We start from the raw sequence: 24409 nt of genomic DNA, 5'->3' as shown, positions 1-24409 counted from the left end.
AATATTGCATTAATAATTTTTTATAGTGATTCCATGTTGAAATAATACTATTGAGTATACCGAGTTAAATGAAACATAATTTAAAATTAATTTGGGTTTTAATTTTGACTTGTTGTTAATGTGGTTCCCAGAAAATGTAAAATTACACATGTGGCTTGTTTTACATTTCTATTGGCAAGCTTCTGAAGGATAGGAACCTTACTTGATTTACTTCGTACTTGGTGAACTAAGCCTGGTGCCTGGCATCCAGCAGGTACTGCAAAAATATTTGCAGAACAAAATGCATCCTCTTAAAAGTGATATTCCTGACCCAGGTTAACTTTTCATGTTAAAAAATGATGTTATATTTGCTACATGAAAAGGAATATAGAAATTCCTTTGGCACAGGAACTGAATTATTCTGATAATTCTTAGACAAACTCCTCATTATCTAGACTCTTTTTACCTACCAAACTCAGAAACCAAAACAGACCCGAGGGGCTTCCCTGGTAGCGCAGTGGTTGAGAATCTGCCTGCCAATGCAGGGGACACGGGTTCGAGCCCTGGTCTGGGAAGATCCCACATGCCGCGGAGCAACTGGGCCCGTGAGCCACAATTACTGAGCCTGCGCGTCTGGAGCCTGTGCTCCGCAACAAGAGAGGCCGCGATAACGTGAGGCCCGCGCACCGCGATGAAGAGTGGACCCCACTTGCTGCAACTAGAGAAAGCCCTCGCACAGAAACGAAGATCCAACACAGCCTTAAAAATAAATAAATAAATAAATAAAAATTAAAAAAAAAACAAAAAAACAGACCCGAACAGCAAGAATACTTGTATATAATTATGTAAGTCTGAAACATAATAAGAACTACAAGATGACCAATATTAGCAAAACTACCTGTGTATTTTTCCTGATTAGACCCCTTAGTAGAACTGATAGCCTCAGTTTTATGTCCACTATTCCCTTCCTTTTCTTTTTAAACACAGTTTTGCTTGTGTACATCCCTAAACAGTGTACTGACTTCTCTTGTATGTTTTTGAACTTTATAAAAAAAAATGCTACATAGTTTGTAGTCTTTTAAAAGCTGAACACATTACTTCATTAGCAATTGTAATTCATCATTTCTTACCAAAGCAATATAATGTTTTTAGCCACAATTCCAACATTATTCTCCATGGCTGACGAATTTTTTGTTTTAACATATTTAGAAGTTATAAAAAGTGGGCAACTGAAGGATTAATTAAAGGGATAAGGAAATGTCTTCACAAAAAAAGGTTTCAAATATATATGCAAATGACAAGGATTTTTAAACTGAACTTGGGATTACCTCAATAATATAGAGGACTATATTCTTGTAGAAGCAGTACAAAATGCACTTGGAGACTCTGTTATAGTTCCAGGCACCATGAACCATCAACAAATTCTTCAAATATTTGAACTAAAATAACAATGGAAAAAAAATTAGTATTTTCCTCTTCATAGTGTCAGTTGACAAACTGTGTTTTACAGAAATGATGCTTTACCTGAGCTATGGAGTAGTCAGAAGAATTAGCTGCCTGAAGGCCTTCATTGCCACTTATTCCAACTCCAACATGTGCCGTCTGTATCATGCTGACGTCATTTGCTCCATCGCCAATGGCAAGTGTTATGACTTTAACTTGTTTCTTAACCATCTCAACAACTTCAGATTTTTGAAGAGGAGAAACCCTTAAATTAGAACAAATTATTAATAATTTTGTTTTTTGAAAAAAGGAATTTTAAGATGTCACTGTCTTGAAGCATAAAAGCAGCAGAAGAGACAAATGAATAGGTCTCTAAAGAATCATCACGGAGAAGTTTTAGGTTTACAAATGTTTAGTTCTCTGTTAGCCTGGTTTGCCACTTTAAGGGAAAAATAAAGGCTTGGAAACAAACCTCTAGGTGACAGATAGAAGCTACAATTCCTTGTTAAGTACTAGTTTACCAGAATGTGTGCATAAATTTGTTTTAAAAAATGACATTTGAGGGCTTCCCTGGTGGCGCAGTGGTTGAGAATCTGCCTGCTAATGCAGGGGACACGGGTTCGAGCCCTGGTCTGGGAAAATCCCACATGCCACAGAGCAACTAGGCCCGTGAGCCACAATTACTGAGCCTGCGCGTCTGGAGCCTGTGCTCCGCAACAAGAGAGGCCGCGATAGTGAGAGGCCCGCACACCGCGATGAAGAGTGGTCCCCACTTGCCGCAACTAGAGAAAGCCCTCGCACAGAAACGAAGACCTAACACAGCCATAAAATAAAATAAATAAATAAATAAATAAAAATTAAAAAAAAAAATGACATTTGAGTTCAGATATTCCATTACTTCCTAACAAATAATATCAGAACTTCTAATTCTTCATTTTTGAAGAAAAAGAAAGCCAGAAAGGCTGTTGAATGGTAGTCCAAACACTAACTGTTCTCCTATACCTTGAAAATAAAAGTTTTGAGCCTCCATAAGCTGATCTTAGATGTTGTACTACACATTTAAAACAACTTAAATTAACAGTAGGGAATAAGCTAACTTCTCAACCTGCTCTCAGCCAACCTGGTGAATCAACCAAAGTAAATACCAAGCGCTTGATTACATAGCTCATGTGCCTCAATTTTCTTCCGAAGCTGCTGACAATGGCCAAGTAGAATCAAGTAACCTCTTATACAAAGGTGGACCAGGAACAGAGAACACCAGCATCCATACCAAAATCATATTTGGTATTAACTTTGGAGCAACTTATCACAAACTTTGAAACGCAATTTGAGAAATAATCACCATGACACTCACAGAAGAGTTCAGTGACAGAATATGCATCGGCGTGATTAACTTAATCTAGTATCCGTGCTATCTTGGCGATTAGAGAGAAAGAAAGAAAAACTGAACAGTGATCTGGCTCAGTAAACTATTAAGACAGTAATGAACTACTGAGAAACAACTAATATGCACAATGTTAGTGGACAAGAGAAATAACCTAGAGCTAAATTCTTTATCAAGGTTAAGTACAGTAAGTATCCGCTGGAACATCTGGTAAGTCGTTTATTATTCAACTTAGAAATGAAGATCATGACTCTGAAAGACTCAATACATCTTTGCACATTTCCCTGATTATTTCCTTAGGGAAAATTCCTAGCAGTGGATGTTCTGCACAAATATGTGCCTTCAGGAGGCCCAGCTGCCCTTCTCAAAGCCTTCAGCCAAGAATAGATTTGGTCTGAGTCTGACAGTCATTGTGTTAGACTGTGAGTTGCTTGCAGACTGAACCAGTCTCCTCATCTTTGTATTCCTAGTGCTGACCCAGAGTAGGTACTCAATAAATGGCTGCTACATGAAAGAATCATTTTTAATTCCTCCCTTGGAAGAACAGCAGCAGCACAAAATGACACAACTGTGAATACAGCAAAGGAATGGATGAGTATCAGGACATTAATGGGCTTTTTCACTGTTAGCCTTCATTTTTCTTCAAAGCAATTTTCATTTCATTTTCACATTTTATTTAATTTTTCTTAACTAATAAGAAAGGCTAATATAAATTGGTTAGCCCACTGGCTCTAGGCCAATGTTTTAAACATGGACTACAGCTGACATTTAGTAAATGTCAAAAAAGAATTCTCACTAAGAAATGATCTAAAAAGCAAAGGGGAAATGGGCATGAAAAGAGAGAAGCATTTGAAAACATGTATCAAATTCCCTTTACAACTTAACAGGCTCACAATGTAAGTACACTGTGAAGTCAAACCATGGGATCATGGGAAACACTGGTATTTATTTTGTTTTTTTTTTCATAAGCTGAATGTGTAATAAAGGATAAAATCTCTGCATGGTGAGCTAATATTAATGATTTAAAGAAGCATCAGAAAAAAGCAGGATTAAACTTTGTTTTCTTTTTTCATGGCTATTACAACCAACTACTGCTTTCTCTGCTTGACACTGCAATTTTCAATGCCCCCAAATTAAAATTGGCTGAGGACTCTTACCAACTCTATGGATGTGGCTAACTCAGGTGTTAAAAGCAGAGTATGAATTCCCTAGGCAAGAACAATGCTTGTTTTTTTTTTTTTTAGAGACGATGATGTAGTGAGAAACTTCCCAAAATTACATTGCAACTGCCACGAGCAAGGGTATCTGCTTCCATTATCAAGATACAAGTAGACAACTGGGTTGGAAGAAGATTCAAGAAACAGTAGAAGCCCTGGTATCTGACGGGTTTGAAATAGTAGTTGGTTGCTAAACAAAGATGTCAGATTTAAGTGAGAATTCATAAAATATACGTACTTAAAACATTTAACTCAAAATATAAATGTATAAGCTGGTGATGTAGGGCAAAGAACCATACATTGCAAAGGGGTTTGTGTTTGAAATTCTGCATATTTTTCTTACAGAAACCTCACTCATGAGGCACAATCCATGGTTTGTTTCATTTAGTGGAAACTACAATATAATGATGCCCTCCACCCAGTTTACTGTTATCTTATCCCTAGATTCAACAGCAATTTTTTTCAGCAACTCAAGAAGTCTTTCTAGAACATTATATCTGGTTTTCCTAGCAACAATTTTGGTTAGATTATTTTCTGGTGGCTTATGAAACATTTAATTCAGTGATGACTACTTTAAGAAGTACAACAGGAATAAGCAGATTAAGGAACAAACACCCCCAGATTCCCAGTAAGCACCAAGTCGACTAATGGAAGCAAAAGTGCAGGCATGCACTAAAGAATGTCCTTCCAGCCCTGGGCGTGATGTGTTGTGGGCGTCCATCACCGTATCTTAGGGAGGGAATGTGGTTTAACAGGACCCAGGTTAGTCAAGCTGAAATCAGTTAAACAGATCTTCTACTATTTTTACAGCATCCATTTAAAAAATTGTTTCTTGCTACAAGAGGGTTACAAGATAGCAAAACCAAATTATAAGACATTAAAAATGAGTGTTGCACAAAGCTTTTTGATATACTTGCCTGTACTTAATAATTACAGAGGATGCAGAAATGAGCATGGGCTGCAAGAGCCTTCCTTGATGAGTTAGAATGTCACCAGGAGAGGAGAGCTCATGTCAGATAAAAGAAACAGCATAGGGGCTTCCCTGGTGGAGCAGTGGTTGAGAATCTGCCTGCTAATGCAGGGGACGCGGGTTTGCGCCCTGGTGTGGGAAGATCCCACGTGCCACGGAGCAACTAGGCCCGTGAGCCACAACTACTGAGCCTGCGCGTCTGGAGCCTGTGCTCCGCAACAAGAGAGGCCATGATAGTGAGAGGCCCGCGCACCGCGATGAAGAGTGGCCCCCACTTGCCACAACTACAGAAAGCCCTAGCACAGAAACGAAGACCCAACATAGCAATCAATCAATCAATCTATCAATAAATATTAAAAAAAAAAGAAATAGCATATATTAAATTTCTTTAACTTCATGTTAAATTCTCCAGAATATACTTCTTTTTACTGTTGTGTTTCCACCTCATAAAATGTCATCTCCTTCGCTCATTAGAGTTTACTTTCTTGACTTTTGTAAACTTGCTTCTATATTTGTATAATTTCCAGAATAGTCTAGAATAACCTTACCACACAAGTTAATTCTTTCAAATGTCTATCAAGAACCACACATCCATGGTTGAGAGTATCTAAAACCTAAATTTTTACAAATATCAATAGTGATCCATTGCATAACTCAGGGACATCATAAAAGCGCTCTGTTTTCTACCCTAGATTTTTTTTTTTTTTAACCACCCATGGGTCTGCATCAGGACTTAAATTATTCACGGTTCTCTTCTCTTCCACTGTTGCTCTTTCTTCTTTGGAAGAACTCAGAGCCTCTGCGGAAAAGGACTACACATCCAGCATGTGCTATAAAGTCGTTTTCTTCCCTGTGGCTCCACAAACAGAGGGTGGTCCTTTGCGATACAACCTAGCAGTACACTGAGTGCAATATGCTTTTCAGATATTATCTTGGCTGCAGTTTCTGCACGTGTTATTCATTATTTTTCTTATTTGCTATGTAGTAACCCTCACTGCCCTGTGAACATTAGGTTGGAGTACTGGAAATTTTTACCATTTAAGCTGGAAAGTATATAGGGTGGCCCATCTTATATGAGCCTCATTTTGCACCCTTTTAATGGGATTAGCTAAATGAATCACCTTTTTGAATGGAATATGGATAAGGATTGTATGTGCATGTATATACACAGTCACATAATAAAGAATATTTTAAGGGACTTTTTATAGGTAGCTAAAAGAAGTACAATAATTTATCTTACTGTATTGTGTTTTCAGGTTAATAACCTAGAAAAATCTCACACATACATTAAAAATTAGGCTGATAATATGTTAACTTAAAAACTTAGGGGCTTCCCTGGTGGCGCAGTGGTTGAGAATCTGCCTGCCAATGCAGGGGACACGGGTTCGAGCCCTGGTCTGGGAAGATCCCACATGCCGCGGAGCAGCTGGGCCCGTGAGCCACAATTACTGAGCCTGCGCATCTGGATCCTGCACTCCACAACAAGAGAGGACACGATAGTGAGAGGCCCGCGCACCGCGATGAAGAGTGGCCCCCGCTTGCCACAACTAGAGAAAGCCCTCGCACAGAAACGAAGACCCAACACAGCCATAAATAAAATAAATAAATAAATAATTAAAAAAAAAAAAAAAAAAAAAAAAAAAAAAACTTATATTGCAAACTTAAAAGTTTCTATAAAGTTGCTTTTGGAAAGTAAATCTAGAAAAAAAAATTAAGAACATGGAAGAACACAGGATCTCTTAATTATCCTGAAGTGCTCTGTACAATGACCCTGTATTTATAGAGCCCCTGTATTTACGAAGCTTGAGGGCTGCTCCTGCTAACTATTTAGAGGTCAGGATCATTAGTGGGGCATCTGCTTTACTTTCCTTTGCAACAAACTTCCCAAGTTTTCTCTTTGTGAATATCAGTCTATTCCCCATTGAGTCATATTCTGCTGACTAATAAAGAAATTACAAAAAGAGAGAAAAACCTAAGAGAAAAATTTATGAGCTCTTACTTAACTCTTCTTTGAACTAAAATTTGAAGGCTCATTTATAAGGTTTTGAATTGAGGAGGAGTTAAATATGGCAAAAAATCTGTGTTACATGCACCAAAATTTACGTAAATATTGTAACACTTCCAGAAACTCACCATCAATTTACTACTGGAATGAAAACAGCCACTTAAATAGCAAATCCTAAAAATGATTCTTAGCATAGGGTACATAATGAAACATTCACCCACTTCTAGGTAAGAGAGTTGTGTTATTCAAATGACTGAGGAGTGAGTGCTTTCCTAGTCTCCAAAAGCAACATCTGTTGACATACTGTGAAGTCAGAGGCATCAAGGGGAATTTATAATACGGGGAAATTGAGTCTACAGAAACAAAATACAGATAGCCTGGCCACAGGGCAAAAAAAGGAAAGTATCTTTAAACAAGATTTCCTTTTGCAATGCATTTTAGATGCAAAACTTCTCTTTTGTGGAATTTTGTTGTTACAGGTAAACTTCCGTTTCAATGGTTTAGATAATATTTTAAATAATGATTGATCACATTGACAGTGTATGTTTGAATATGCATGTATGTGTGTGTGCATAGGCATCCTGAACTATTAATTGGCAAACAGACCTTTAGTGCCTTTAAGGCACTAAAAAGAAAATGCCTCCTAGAAGAAATCTTTATTATAGTATTCACACCATAGAACAGTTTACCACAGTGGTACTGTTCATTAAAAAAAAAAAATCAATCTACCCATCTATCCATCCATCTAATTATCTGGGACCTAGCACTGTACTCAACACATAGCAGACTACTCTAAGCAATAGGAACTAAAAAAGAATATCGTAGCAGTGCCTTAAAAATATTAATTTGGACTGCTCAAAAGATATATACATATATACATACCTTAATTAAAAATACTTTATTGCTAAAAAATGCTAACCATCATTTGACAACACAGGGTTGTCACAAACCTTCAATTTGAGAAAGCCTGAAGAATCCAATAATCCTTTACATAGTTCCTCTATACTGTAGATACACAGCAGACTGCCTCCTAACAGTGAACTGTCAAACATGAATAAGAGTTGTAATCTTAGCATCATGGATAATGAGATGAATTTCTCTTTCTTGCAAAATTTCCATTTATTCAATTCCTTTACTATGTGATGAAATTTCTATGGAAGAATATAAGGAGAAGAAAGGAAAAGAGAGTAGAAGATCTCAGAACCCTCCTTCTGCCCCTAAGAGTTATTATTTAAGGACTTTTATTGAGCTACTGTCCCAGAAGTTAAATATTAAGAGCCTATATAACAGGGGTTTCTCTATGGACTCTCGCTTTAAGGAGACAGGAGTGGTAGAGAGAGACAGAAGTTTCTCCAACATGGGACAAGGCCCAGCCACCTCTTTTTGTCTAGAGAGCCTCACTTGATTGGACTGGTGGGCTTCCAACTAGGAAGCACATCCACTCAAGAAGGCTGAGTGCTTCTCCCTTTAAGCTCTGCCCTATGGTGACCTGGCTCTCAGAGTGGTAAGACCTATGGCCACCATCTCTTCCCATTCACCATATCTGTTCAGGGACCACATGGGCACTGATTTTCTTCCCCTTTCCCATGACTCTGGGTAGGTGATGAAAGGCTGGAGCTTCTTTAGGCTTAAATAAAATCAACTTGCCCTTCTTTCCTTCCTTCCTCCATCCCCCACTTGCATTATTTTTGAATTCTCTCCTACGTGGATAGGTTTCTCCAAGGAACCTTCTCTCAGAAATACCTAGTAGAAGATGGAAAAAGTGGCAGCACAGATTATTGACAGAAATTGGAATAAAACCCTGAAGATGCCATGAGTTAAAAAAGGAGTTCACTAGATTTCAGGGTCACATTTATCAGTTAACACAAAATCTGTGATAAACCTTTGGGGAAACAGGAAATGATGGATGACTATTAGAAGGTAAATGGCATGGAAAGAGTGGTGTGCCAGAGCCCATAGATGAACAATCAGGTGGGAGAAGCTTTCCAGCTGTACTTTTCGCTCTCCATGGTACCCTGTGCAAGCCCAGGCTGACCAGTGTGAGGGGGTTGAGACCAGGCTGGATGGAGCTAAGGGGCTCCTCTCTCATTGCAACTGTGAACTTTGGCTTAGGCTTGGAACCTGTTGAAACTCAAAGTCCACAAAATAATGTGCTTGAAAAACAAAACACACCAATTCCAGGATTATCCTCAATGTTCTAAAGCTTAAAACCTCAGGAAAATTCTCACCTCATGCCTTGGAAGAGGAAAGTCAGAGCTTTCTGGTACACCTCAGGGCATGAAGCCAGGCAGGGACAGGTGCCAATAATATGGGTGTGCTGCGAACCCTTGAATATTACCTCACTGAGGCAACTCCATCACAATGTGGCTGCCTCTAGCAAGAGCAGTTCTTGGGTAAAGGAACTGGGGGAAAACTAAGCTCAGACCGAACCCTGTCTCCAAATTTGCCTCAAGTTAGGACCCAGCTTTCACCTTTCCCCCAAAAAGGAACATTACTGCCCACTAGAACAAATGGGGAAAAATAGTCTCACAGGGAATATTTATAAGACAGAAGATCATGAGCACAAAAGAAATACAGTAACTTATAAGAAAGAAGAACTTGTAAAACCAGATATAACAAGAATTTAAAAGAAGTATGGGGAAAAAAACCCTGGAAAGATATGGAAAGATACTGGCAACATGAAACCGGAACAAGCAGTTATAATGAAGAAGCAATCAAAAATAAGTTATATAAAAATATAACTGCTAAAATAAAGAAGCCAATAGTAAAATGAGTAGTAGAAATGATAGAACTTGATAGTGCAAACAAAAAATTTTCCCAAAAGAAATCAGGAAATTAAAGGACAGATTATGAGAAAAATGAAATGAAGGAATAAAGGTGACTACACATATATAATGGGAGTCCAAGAAGAGAATAAAAGAGAATAAAATGAAAAAGAATAGTTAATAATTTTCCAGAATTAAAGAAATTTATCCTTAGATTGAAAGGGCTGTATTAATACAGCACCAAAAAGAAATGTAAGGAAGAGGTATCTACCACTAGAAACATTATGGTTAAACTAAGATTAAGAAACATTTCTGAAAGCTTCTAGAGAGAAAAATTAGATCACTTACAAAGAAAGTAACCTGACTGCTCCTGGATGCATGCACAAAATTACTTTAATACTTTCAGTACCTGTCTCTTTATGGGGGAGGGGGAGGGAAGGGAAGACATACTAATACATATAGACAATAAGCACAAATACGGTTACCAAAAATTAGAAATAATCAGACACAGCATAGTTATAGATTGTAAAGCTTTCAAACCAGCTGAAGAAAATCTGATTCAGACAATGGAAGGAGGGGGAGAAAAAAGAAACAAAAAAGCATAATAAATGGAAAACACAAAATAAGATTGAAGACATGAGGCCAAACATGGAAATAATTATAATAAACATAAATGGGTTAAATTCATTGATTAAAAGACACAGATTCTCGCATTACTAAAACAAAAAGATCCAGCAATATGGTGTCTAAAAGAGACACACTTCACAATAACAGCTAATATAACACTTATTTGTTCACTATGTTCTGAGCACTTTACTTGTTTTAATTCGTTCAATTCTCAGAAGAGCCCTATATGAGATAGATTACTAGTATTGCCATTTTACAAATGAGGACACTGAGGCACAGAAAGATTACATAACTTAAGGTAAAACAGCAAGTAAGTGGTGAAGACAGAATTCAACACTAAGCAGTGTGGATTTAGAGACAGGACAGCATTCTTAGAGGCTACGTTATACAGAAGGATTGAACATAGGGGTTTAGTGGGGGAAGAAAAAGACAAGGCCCATACGAAACAAAGGAAAGCCAGGTTAGCAATTTTTTTTTTTTTTAAGCATCCATTTCTTTACCACTACATATGATGATAGCTGTGGGTTTTTTTTTTAAATTAATTAATTAATTAATTTTTAATTTTGGCTGTGTTGGGTCTTCGTTTCTGTGCGAGGGCTTTCTCTAGTTGTGGCAACCGGGGGTCACTCTTCATCGCGGTGCGCGGGCCTCTCACTATCGCGGCCTCTCTTGTTGCGGAGCATAGGCTCCAGACGCGCAGGCTCAGTAGTTGTGGCTCACGGGCCTAGCTGCTCCGTGGCATGTGGGATCTTCCCAGACCAGGGCCCGAACCTGTGTCCCCTGCATTAGCAGGCAGATTCTCAACCACTGCGCCACCAGGGAAGCCCAGGTTAGCAATTTTAATACCAGACAAAATAGAATTTAGGACACAGAAAAGGCCACAGTGGTCAAAGAGAAATCTTTATAGTATTCCTCCCATCAGAAATGTTCAATTAGCTATATAAAAGAAAATTTGATAGCATTTCTAAGAGAAGCATAATTTTAATAATGCACTGAGTACATATTTTAATCCATTTATTCCTCACAATTCCAGGAAAACAATTATTTTTGTCTCTATTTCAAAGATGAAGAAACTGAAGCTGGAGAAGTTAAGCAATGTGTTACTCAGCTAATAAGAGGTGGAGCCTGGACTTAGACTCTGGAAAGTCTGGCTCCGGAGCTTGAGTTCTGGATCATATGGCATTACAAACAGAGGAAAAGGGTGGACTGTTTAATAAGCATTGGGAGAATTTGCTCATTATGTAAAAACGAATAACACTGGATCCCTTCTCATTCACAACACAGATATAAAAAAATAAGCTTAAAGACCTATCCAAAAAACAAAAAGCCATAAAGTTAACAGAAGGAAATGTAGGAGAATATCTTTGTGAGTGAGAAGTTCTTACTATCTCCAAAGCACAAACCATAAAGGGAAAAATTAATGGAATTTGACTATCTCAAGGTCAATGACTTCTGTTCAAGGAAGAATACCACAGGCAGAATTAAGAAGGGAATCAGATGAGAAGATATCTGCCATGTCTATACTCAACAAAGAATTGATATCCAAAACACACAAAGAATTCTAGTACACAGGCAGAAAGAAATACAGGAAACACAACAGAAAGCTCTGTATCACTATCCTTTTTCAATGTGCTACTTTTCTTCATAGCAAGTGTTACCACTGACTTTATATGTCTGTCTGATATATAATAAATTGTTACTATCCACAGACACACAGCACTTATTGCCTTTTGAATATGCATATGTGTATTTATTTTATTGAATAATAGCTACAATGTGAAAGGCAGGGAGTATTATTTTCTATTGTTCACTGCTCTATTTATAGCACATATAAAGGTGCCTGGCACATAATGGGTTCTTGAAAACATTGGAAGGGAAGGAAGGAAGGGAGGGAGGGAGGAAGAGAGGGAGGAAGGAAGGAAGAAGGAATGGAAGGGAATGAGACAAAGAAAGGAAAGCAAGAAAGAAAGAAAGAAAAAAAAAGAAAGAAAGGGGAAGAAAGAACTTCAAAAGCAGAAATCCAGAGAGGTAAATCGTTAAATAAAGAACTACTCAATCTCCCTAGTACTCACAGAAACAAAAATCAAAACAAGGTGCTACTTTTCAAACATCAAACTGGCAAAGTTATAAAATAAGGAATGCCAAGTGCTGGTGTTTAGGGAAACAGCAACCTTGCTACATGGATATGGGAGTACACACTAGTGCAGCTGTTTTGGGGCAATGAGACAATTCTGATTGAACTGAAATATATATATATATATCTCCCACAGCCAAGCATTACCATTCCTAAGTATATATCCTAGAAGAACACTTGTGTGGGTGCATACATTGGATATTCATTTCAGCACTTTCTGTGGTAGTAAAGATTTAGGGGCAACCCATGTGGCTATCACTATAGAAGAGATAAATAAAATGGTGTATATTCATCAGGAAAATAGTAAGCAGTGGTGAGAAGAAATGAACTTGTCCTACATATGGTAACTGAAAAGGTCTCAGAACATGTAGAAAAAATAAAAAAGGCAAAAAAATTTATGCTGGAATGTCTTATAAATATGTGTTTATTCCTCAAATCGATCACATATAACATATTATATATTTTTCATAGCTAATCTACACAGATATACAAAATATAGTATTTGCAGATGGATGGGAACTATTAATACTTGAGATGGTTTGTCTAAGAGGAGTGAAAAGTGACTGGTGGATGAAGGGCAAACACTAAATAATATATAAAAATCCAAGAAGAAATTTCCTTTAGTTCAAGACTCCACGATGTTTCCAGCTTAGGGAAAAGGCGAGCTGCATATCTTCCACCTTGATTCCTGGCTGCCCTTGTCTTCTAGCACCTTGCTGGCACCTCCCCCTAGAGGGAAGGCACTGGGGTGACAGAGCATTAATCCTTTTGTGGTCCTGGGTTCCTCATATATCTCTTGCTAATTGACCACGTCGTTTTAAAAACAAATTGACTTCAGGAAATATCCACATTTTAAGGGATTTTCTTGAATCCAAGGGCACAGAAAGATTGAATGGAGATGCCAGACTGTGCAGCTGTCACCACAGAAAGAACGTCAGTCATTTTTGAGGAATCATGGAGGAATGGAAACATGCCAGGTGAGGAGAGAGGGGCAAATGTCTCAGTTTTCAAGAAAATAAAAGAAAGAGCCTATAAATTACAGACTAGGGAGTCTGGGGTGATCTCCATCAATATTACGGAAAAGATGCGTCAAAATCGACTCCCTTTACTGTTCATTCATGAGCAATCGACACTCCATAATGGGTTGGCTAACTATGGCCCCAGGGTCAAATCCAGGCAGCATCCTATTTTTACATAAAGTCTTATGAGATCATAGCCACACCCATTCACTTACATATTGTCTAAAGCTGCTTTCAAACTACACTGTCAGAGTTAAGTAGTTGTGACAGAGACTATATGGCCTGCAAAGCCTGAAATACTTACTATCTGGCTCTTTACAGAAAAAGTTTGCCCACCCTTGCTCCATTTTAATGTTCCCTCTTGGAAAATGCTACCTGGAATCATCTCTTCTTTCGTGCCTCAATATAAAGCCCATCAGGAGGAGCTTCAAGATGGCGGAGGAGTAAGACGCAGAGATCACCTTCCTCCCCACAAATACATCAGAAATACATCTACATGTGGAACAACTCCTACAGAACACCTACGGGATGCTGGCAGAAGATGTCAGACCTCCCAAAAGGCAAGAAACTCCCCACGTACCTGGGTAGGGCAAAAGAAAAAAGAAAAACCAGAGACAAAGAATAGGGACGGGACCTGCACCAGTGGGAGGGAGCTGTGAAGGAGGAAAGGTTTCCACACACTAGGAAGCCCCTTCGTGGGCGGAGACGGTGGGTGGCAGAGGGGGGGAGCTTCGGAGCCATGGAGGAGAGCGCAGCAACAGGGGTGCGGAGGGCAAAGTGGAGAGATTCCCGCACGGAGGCTCGGCGCTGACCAGCACTCACCAGCCCGAGAGGCTTGTCTGCTCACCCGCCGGGGCGGGCGGGGGCTGGGAGCTGAGGCTCGGGCTTCGCAGGGAAAGGACTTGGGTTGGCAGCGTGAACACAGCCTGAAGGGGTCAGTGCACCACAGCTAGCCGGGAGGGAGTCCGGGAAAAGGTCTGGAGCTGCCAAAGAGGCAAGAGGCTTTTTCTTGCCTCTTTGTTTCCTGGTTCGTGAGGAGAGGGGATTAAGAGCACCACTTAAAGGAGCTCCGGAGACGGGCGCGAGCTGCGGCTATCAGCGCGGACCTCAGAGACGGGCATGAGATGCTAAGGCTACTGCTGCCGCCACTAAGAAGTCTGTGTGCGAGCACAGGTCAATCTCCACACCGCCCCTCCTGGGAGCCTGTGCAGCCCGCCATTGCCAAGGTCCCGTGATCCAGGGACAACTTCCCCGGGAGAACACACGGTGCGCCTCAGGCTGGTGCAACGTCACGCCGGCCTCTGCTGCTGCAGGCTCGCCCTGCATCCGTACCCCTCCCTACCCCCGGCCTGAGTGAGCCAGAGCCCCCTAATCAGATGCTCCTTTAACCCCCACCTGTCTGGGCGGGGAACAGACGCCCTCAGGCGACCTACAAGCAGAGGCGGGGCCAAATCCAAAGCTGAACCCCAGGAGCTGTGCGAACAAAGAAGAGAAAGGGAAATCTCTCCCAGTAGCCTCAGGAGCAGTGGATTAAATCTCCACAATCAACTTGATGTACCCTGCATCTGTGGAATACGTGAATAGACAATGAATCATCCCAAATTGAGGTGGTGGACTTAGGGAGCAATGATATATATATATGTTTTTCCCTTTTTTGCTTTTTGTGAGTATGTATGTGTATGATTATTCTGTGTGTGATTTTGTCTGTATAGCTTTGCTTTTTACCATTTGTCCTAGGGTTCTGTCTGTCCGTCTTTTTTTTTTATTACTTAAAATTTTTTTTTTTTTTTTTTTAAATTTTATAGCTACTTTATTTATTTATTTATTTATTTTTGGCTGTGCTGGGTCTTCGGTTCGTGCGAGGGCTTTCTCTAGTTGCGGCAAGTGGGGACCACTGTTCATCGCGGTGCGGGGACCGCTCTTCATCGCGGTGCGCGGGCCTTTCACTATCGCGGCCCCTCCCGTTGCGGGGCACAGGCTCCAGATGCGCGTGCTCAGTAGTTGTGGCTCACGGGCCCAGCCGCTCTGCGGCATGTGGGATCCTCCCAGACCAGGGCTCGAACCCGCGTCCCCCGCACCAGCAGGCAGACTCTCAACCACTGCGCCACCAGGGAAGCCCCTAAAATTTTTTTTTAATACTTATTTTTTATTTTAATAACTTTATTTTATTTTATTTTACTTTATTTTATCTTCTTCTTTCTTTCTTTCTTTTTTTCTCCCTTTTATTCTAAGCCGTGTGGAGGACAGGCTCTTGGTGCTCCAGACATGCATCACAGCTGTGCCACTGAGGTGGGAGAGCCAAGTTCAGGACACTGGTCCACAAGAGACCTCCCAGCTCCACGTAATACCAAACGGTGAAAATCTCCCAGAGGTCTCCATCTCAACGCCAAAACCCAGCTCCACTCAACGACCAGCAAGCTACAGGGCAGGACACCCTATGCCAAACAACTAGCAAGACAGGAACACAACCCCATCCATTAGCACAGAGGCTGCCTAAAATCATAATAAGGCCACAGATACCCCAAAACACACCACCAGACGTGGACCTGCCCACCAGAAAGACAAGATCCAGCCTCATCCACCAGAACACAGGCACTAGTCCCCTCCACCAGGAAGCCTACACAACCCACTGAACCAACCTTAGCCACTGGGGACAGATACCAAAAACAACGGAAACTACGAACCTGCAGCCTGTGAAAAGGGGACCCCAAACACAGTAAGTTAAGCAAAATGAGAAGACAGAGAAACACACAGCAGATGAAGGAGCAAGGCAAAAACCCACCAGACCTAACAAATGAAGAGGAAATAGGCAGTCTACCTGAAAAAGAATTCAGAATAACGATAGTAAAGATGATCCAAAATCTTGGAAATAGAATGGAGAAAATACAAGAAACGTTTAATAAGGACCTAGAAGAACTAAAGAGCAAACAAACAGAGATGAACAACACAATAAATGAAATTAATAATTCTCTAGAAGGGATCAATTGCAGAATAACTGAGGCAGAAGAATGGATAAGTGACCTGGAAGATAAAATAGTGGAAATAACTACTGCAGAGCAGAATAAAGAAAAAAGAATGAAAAGAATTGAGGACAGTCTCAGAGACTTCTGGGACAACATTAAACGCACCAACATTCGAATTATAGGCGTCCCAGAAGAAGAGAAAAAGAAAGGGACTGAGAAAATATTTGAAGAGATTATAGTTGAAAACTTCCCTAATATAGGAAAGGAAATATTTAATCAAGTCCAGGAAGCACAGAGAGTCCCATACAGGATAAATCTAAGGAGAAACACGCCAATAAACATATTAATCAAATTATCAAAAATTAAATACAAAGAACAAATATTAAAAGCAGCAAGGGAAAAACAACAAGTAACACATAAGGAAATCTCCATAAGGTTAACAGCTGATCTTTCAGCAGAAACTCTGCAAGCCAGAAGGGAGTGGCAGGACATATTTAAAGTGATGAAAGAGAAAAACCTACACCCAAGATTACTCTACCCAGCAAGGATCTCATTCAGATTTGACGGAGAAATTAAAAGCTTTACAGACAAGCAAAAGCTAAGAGAATTCAGCACCACCAAGCCAGCTCTACAACAAATGCTAAAGGAACTTCTCTAGGCAGGAAACACAAGAGAAGGAAAAGACCTACAACAATAAACCCCAAACAATTAAGAATATGGTAATAGGAACATACATATCGATAATTACCTTAAAAGTAAATGGATTAAATGCTCCAACCAAAAGACACAGATTGGCTGAACGGATACAAAAACAAGACCCGTATATATGCTGTCTACAAGAGACCCACTTCAGACTTAGGGACACATACAGACTGAAAGCGAGGGGATGGAAGAAGATATTCCACACAAATGGAAATCAAAAGAAAGCTGGAGTAGCAATTCTCATATCAGACAAAATAGACTTTAAAACAAAGACTATTACAAGAGACAAAGAAGGACACTACATAATGATCAAGGGATCAATCCAAGAAGAAGATATAACAATGGTAAATATTTATGCACCCAACATAGGAGCACCTCAATACATAAGGCAAATGCTAACAGCCATAAAAGGGGAAATCGACAGTAACACAATCATAGTAGGGGACTTTAACACCCCACTTTCACCAATGGACAGATCACCCAAAATGAAAATAAATAAGGAAACACAAGCTTTAAATGATACATTAAACAAGATGGACTTAATTGATATTTATAGGACATTCCATCCAAAAACAACAGAATACACTTTCTTCTCAAGTGCTCATGGAACATTCTCCAGGATAGATCATATCTTGGGTCACAAATCAAGCCTTGGTATATTTAAGAAAATTGAAATCATACCAAGTATCTTTTCCGACCATAACGCTATGAAACTAGATATCAATTATAGGAAAAAATCTGTAAGAAATACAAACACATGGAGGCTAGACAACACACTACTTAATAACCAAGAGATCACTGAAGAAATCAAAGAGGAAATCAAAAAATACCTAGAAACAAATGACAATGAAAACACAACAACCCAAAACCTATGGTATGCAGCAAAAGCAGTTCTAAGAGGGAAGTTCATAGCTATACAAGCCTACCTCAAGAAACAAGAAACATCTCAAACAACCTAACCTGACACCTAAAGCAATTAGAGAAAGAAGAACAAAAAAACCCCAAAGTTAGCAGAAGGAAAGAAATCATAGAGATCAGATCAGAAATAAATGAAAAAGAAATGAAGGAAATGATAGCAAAGATCAATAAAACTAAAAGCTGGTTCTGAGAAGAGAAAGAAAATTGATAAACCATTAGCCAGACTTATCAAGAAAAAAAGGGAGAAGACTCAAATCAATAGAATTAGAAATGAAAAAGGAGAAGTAACAACTGACACTGCAGAAATACAAAGGATCATGAGAGATTACTACAAGCAACTATATGCCAATAAAATGGACAACCTGGAAGAAATGGACACATTCTTAGAAATGCACAACCTTCCGAGACTGAACCAGGAAGAAATAGAAAATATGAACAGACTAATCACAAGCACTGAAATTGAAACTGTGATTAAAAATCTTCCAACAAACAAAAGCCCAGGACCAGATGGCTTCACAGGCGAATTCTATCAAACATTTAGAGAGGAGCTAACACCTATCCTTCTCAAACTCTTCCAAAATATAGCAGAGGGAGGAACACTCCCAAACTCATTCTATGAGGCCACCATCACTCTGATACCAAAACCAGACAAAGATGTCACAAAGAAAGAAAACTACAGGCCAATATTACTGATGAACATAGATGCAAAAATCCTCAACAAAATACTGGCAAACAGAATCCAACAGCACATTAAAAGGATCATACACCATGATCAAGCGGGGTTTATCCCAGGAATGCAAGGATTCTTCAATATGCAAATCAATCAATGTGATAAACCATATTAACAAATTGAATAAGAAAAACCATATGATCATCTCAATAGATGCAGAGAAAGCTTTCGACAAAATTCAACACCCATTTATGATAAAAACCTTGCAGAAAGTAGGCATAGAGGGAACTTACCTCAACATAATAAAGACCATATATGACAAACCCACAGCCAACATCGTTCTCAATGGTGAAAAACTGAAACCATTTCCTCCAAGATCAGGAACAAGAGAAGGTTGTCAACTCCAACCACTATTATTCAACATAGTTTTGGAAGTTTTAGCCACAGCAATCAGAGAAGAAAAAGAAATAAAAGGAATCCAAATCGGAAAAGAAGAAGTAAAGCTGTCACTGTTTGCAGCTGATATGATACTATACATAGAGAATCCTAAAGATGCTACCAGAAAACTCCTAGAGCTAATCAATGAATTTGGTAAAGTAGCAGGATACAAAATTAATGCACAGAAATCTCTTGCATTCCTATACACTAATGATGAAAAATCTGAAAGTGAAATTAAGAAAACACTCCCATTTACCACTGCAACAAAAAGAATAAAATATCTAGGAATAAACCTACCTAAGGAGACAAAAGACCTGTATGCAGAAAACTATAAGACACTGATGAAAGAAATTAAAGATGATACAAATAGATGGAGAGATATACCATGTTCTTGGATTGGAAGAATCAACATTGTGAAAATGACTATACTACCCAAAGCAATCTACAGATTCAATGCAATCCCTATCAAACTACCACTGGGATTTTTCACAGAACTAGAAGAAAAAATTTCACAATTTGTATGGAAACACAAAAGACCCTGAATAGCCAAAGCAATCTTGAGAACGAAAAATGGAGCTGGTGGAATCAGGCTCCCTGACTTCAGACTATACTACAAAGCTACAGTAATCAAGACAGTATGGTACTGGCCCAAAAACAGAAATATAGATCAATGGAACAGGATAGAAAGCCCAGAGATAAACCCACACACATATGGTCACCTTATCTTTGATAAAGGAGGCAAGCATATACAGTGGAGAAAAGACAGCTTCTTCAATAAGTGGTGCTGGGAAATCTGGACAGGTACATGTAAAAGAATGAAATTAGAACGCTCCCTAACACCATACACAAAAATAAACTCAAAATGGATTAAAGACCTAAATGTAAGGCCAGACACTATCAAACTCTTAGAGGAAAACATAGGCAGAACACTGTATGACATAAATCACAGCAAGATCCTTTTTGACCCAGCTCCTAGAGAAATGGAAATAAAAACAAAAACAAACAAATGGGACCTAATGAAACTTAAAAGCTTTTGCACAGCAAAGGAAACCATAAACAAGACCAAAAGACAACACTCAGAATGGGAGAAAATATTTGCAAATGGAGCAACTGACAAAGGATTAATCTCCAAAATTTACAAACAGCTCATGCAGCTCAATAACAAAAAAACAAACAACCCAATCCAAAAATGAGCAGAAGACCTAAATAGACATTTCTCCAAAGAAGATATACAGATTGCCAACAAACACATGAAAGAATGCTCAACATCATTAATCATTAGAGAAATGCAAATCAAAACTACAATGAGATACCATCTCACACCGGTCAGAATGGCCATCATCAAAAAATCTACAAACAATAAATGCTGGAGAGGGTGTGGAGAAAAGGGAACTCTCTTGCAGTGTTGGTGGGAATGTAAATTGATACAGCCATTATGGAGAACAGTGTGGAGGTTCCTTAAAAAACTAAAAATAGAACTACCATATGACCCAGCAATCCCACTACTGGGCATATACCCTGAGAAAACCATAATTCAAAAAGAGTCATGTACCAAAATGTTCATTGCAGCTCTATTTACAATAGCCAGGACATGGAAGCAACCTAAGTGTCCATCATCGGATGAATGGATAAAGAAGATGTGGCACATATATACAATGGAATATTACTCAGTCATAAAAAGGAACGAAACTCAGTTATTTGTAGTGAGGTGGATGGACCTAGAGACTGTCATACAGTGAAGTAAGTCAGAAAGAGGAAAAGAAATACCATATGCTAACACATATATATGGAATCTAAAAAAAAAGAAAGAAAACGGTCAGAAGAACCTAGGGGCAAGACGGGAATAAAGATGCAGACCTACTAGAGAATGGACTTGAGGATACGGGGAGGGGGAAGGGTAAGCTGGGACAAAGTGAGAGAGTGGCATGGACATATATACACTACCAAACGTAAAATAGATAGCTAGTGGGAAGCAGCCGCATAGCACAGGGAGATCAGCTTGGTGCTTTGTGACCACCTAGAGGGGTGGGATAGGGAGGGTGGGAGGGAGGGAGATGCAAGAGGGAAGAGATATGGGGACATATGTATATGTATAACTGATTCACTTTGTTATAAAGCAGAAACTGACACACCATTGTAAAGCAATTATACTCTAATAAAGATGTTAAAAAAAGTTACATTAAAAAAAAAAAAAGCCCATCATATTACATGCATTTGTTGTTTCTCTCACTGCTCTCTTGGCAATATGCCTTTTGTTTTCCGAGGATCATCTTTCTGCTAGGATGCTGTCTCTCTTTTCTCTTCACTCCATGTCGCACAGCTTCTAGACAGCCATGACTTACTATTCTACATGATCTCAACTCTTGGAACTCTAGTCTGGATCAAGACACTAAACCTTTAATTTTCCCTAAGTGGGGATCGCTCAGATAGGTTTATTAACAAGAAGGTAATTACTAGAAACCATAAAGGGTTCAAGGAGAACCAGTTACACCAAACTAACTCTGCTTCTTTTTCCCACATGGTGCGATCAGTAGTTTGACAGATCAGATAATGCTGTAGATTCTATATACCATGTCCTTAGCAAATTGGAAAATGAAGTCCTTTCATTCTATCACTGTAGAACTGAAGGAGAAGTGTAAATTATCTCTTAGGTGGATCTGTATTTGACTGAAGAACATATTAGAGTAGTACTGATTTAATGACTGATGTGAAGCTTTAGGGAGGCCTTTAGTGTGAGGCTGCGGAGCTCTGTACTTAAAACTGCTGAACAGAAAAGAATCATAAAGAATTGGAATGTAGCTATGGAAGACACATATGTGTACTCCAAATGAGCAAGATACAAAACAGAAAAAGACTGAAATGAACAAGATATAACTTAAGAAAGATGGTGATGGAAATCAAGTTAGCAGTTATCCTTGGGAAGATAATAAAATACAGGAAGCATGATGGGGCATCTGGGGTGCTGGTCATGTTTGGGTGATTGACACGGGAGTGTGTTCACTTTGTAAAAATTCACTGAGCTTTACACTTATGCTTGATGTACTTTCCAGTACAGTCTAACTCTGTTTTATCAGAATTATACAATCTGTGGTTCTAATTATTGTGTGTTTGTGTATGTGTGTTAGTGATGGTGGTTTATGTAAATTGAGTCACATCTAAAACTATATAATGAATTACAGTGGGATTCTATAGCATTTAGATTTCTCATAAGTTTTTAGATATTTTACTGTCCAATATGGACTTCCCTGATGATGTACATCATCATAATTGGCTACCAGGCTATAATATGGCCATGTATTTCCTTTAACATTACTCAGTAGAGGTAGAAAAGCAAATGAGACGAACAGGGCTGAGCAACTTATTATTATATTAACACAAAATATGGGCATTTTATGAAGTTATAAAATTTATTCAGTGTGTCCTCTTTTAGCCATACATGTATGAAAGAAATATTCTCTCAACATTGCAAACATTTATTCATATTCTCTTGGAAGCAGATATATGGTTGACATTCATTAAGCATTTGTTAAGTCTTCTCAAAGCCAAACATCTGCTTGGCATCCAACGTATTCACAAACTTCTTTCTTTAAAGGAATGTCTGTTGAGCATTTATTAGCTTCATTTGTGCTTTATGACTACCCTTTAAGTAGAACATTTATTTAGACAAATCCTTAAAGTTTAAGACAATCCCAAAAGATTCAAGAAGCGGATCTGTCTTGACCCTTTACTTAACATTCTCAGGCTATGACAGAAAGTATTCAAGGTGTCCCTTTAGACGCCTTCTTGGAGGGCCCCTCGATCGGACTCAGGTGAAAGGTTTTGCCTGGAATGCCACTCCCGAGTGAGGACACTCACTGAAGTCAAGTGTTTTCTTATGCACTATGGGGAAAAGGGCCTAAAAGGGGGTTAAACTTTGATTAGAGATGTTGCAAGTAGGGAAAAATGCTTACTTCAATTTCACTTCTGCTTTTCAGAAGACATGAGTACATAAATTATGTAGGAGAACGGTGATTACTAGACAGTCTAAAAGCTTGGAGGCTCTAGGCCAATTTTCAACCAGCTGTCACAGAACATAAGTTTCAAAATATGTTTAAGCTAAACTGACAACTACAGAAAAAATGTAAGATTCTTTGAAAGGCTGGCTTATGTGAACTGACGAGGATCTCTGAAACCACATGCTATTTAACACACAGAGATGCTCCACTGCAACGTTCCCACTCTCTTCTGGAGGGAATATTAAAAGAGGTAGAACAGATGCTTCCCTGAATTAAGCAGATCCAAGCAGTAGACAGACTCTTCCCAGCACAGAGTGGCCAAAAGAAGTAGGGTTCATCCAAAAACTGAAAGGGCTAGGAGAGGTCCCCTGGCCTAGTAGCTCTCAAGCTGGAAGAAGCTAACCCAGGAAGGGTGCCTGTGTGCACAGGTTTCCCACCTTTCTATGCCAGAGAAGCTCCAATCTTAACTGCTGTAGACATCCATCCTCCCTGGAGTATTTGAATCACTGCTATATGCTAAGCTCTTCATTTTACAGGTCACAAAACCAAGGCCAGAGTGATTCCATTAGGTATCCAAAGTGCCAGAGCAGTGAAGCTAGAACAAGCATTTCATAAATCCCCAGCTTAGGTGCCCTTCTATCAATTATACAATCTGTAAGACCTTAGGGCATAAAATATTGGCAGCTGAGATGAGAAAGTATTTATCTGGTACAGTTAGTTTGTAGAATAGCTCTTGATCTTAGCTGTGTACACAAATCTCCATGAGTCCTGGAGCAAGTCTTTTCCCCCTCTGCCTGTCCAAGGAGTTCCAGGGAGTCTGTGAAATCCCTTAAGCGGTACATTCAATTTTACATGTCTGTGTAAAATTCATCCATAGCTTTCATTTGTTCTTCAAAAGTATCTGTGGGGCTTCCCTGGTGGCGCAGTGGTTGAGAATCTGCCTGCTAATGCAGGGGACACGGGTTCGAGCCCTGGTATGGGAAGATCCCACATGCCGCAGAGCAACTAGGCCCGTGAGCCACAACTACTGAGCCTGCGCGTCTGGAGCCTGTGCCCTGCAACGGGAGAGGCCGCGACAGTGAGAGGCCCGCGCACCGCGATGAGGAGTTGCTCCTGCTCGCCGCGGCTAGAGAACGCCCTCGCACAGAAACGGAGACCCAACACAGCCATAAATAAATAA

At 39.4% G+C, this 24409-nt stretch overlaps 1 protein-coding gene across 6 annotated transcripts in view; it reads right to left on the bottom strand.

The window, feature by feature from the left end:
* Positions 1-24409, bottom strand: part of ATP8A1 (ATPase phospholipid transporting 8A1) — a 236182-nt gene that overhangs the window by 53408 nt on the left and 158365 nt on the right. For all 6 annotated transcript variants that reach the window (XM_036852631.1, XM_036852633.1, XM_036852630.1 and 3 more), the window contains 2 exons: positions 1504-1687; positions 1308-1418 (listed from right to left, as the gene is read on the bottom strand). In XM_036852631.1, the coding sequence (XP_036708526.1) occupies positions 1308-1418; positions 1504-1687 (295 nt within the window). The remainder of the gene's footprint in view (positions 1-1307; positions 1419-1503; positions 1688-24409) is intronic.

Source organism: Balaenoptera musculus, chromosome 5 (assembly GCF_009873245.2).
Source record: "Balaenoptera musculus isolate JJ_BM4_2016_0621 chromosome 5, mBalMus1.pri.v3, whole genome shotgun sequence".
Taxonomy (NCBI): Eukaryota; Metazoa; Chordata; class Mammalia; order Artiodactyla; family Balaenopteridae; genus Balaenoptera; species Balaenoptera musculus.
This window is presented reverse-complemented; position numbering and strand designations above follow the sequence as displayed.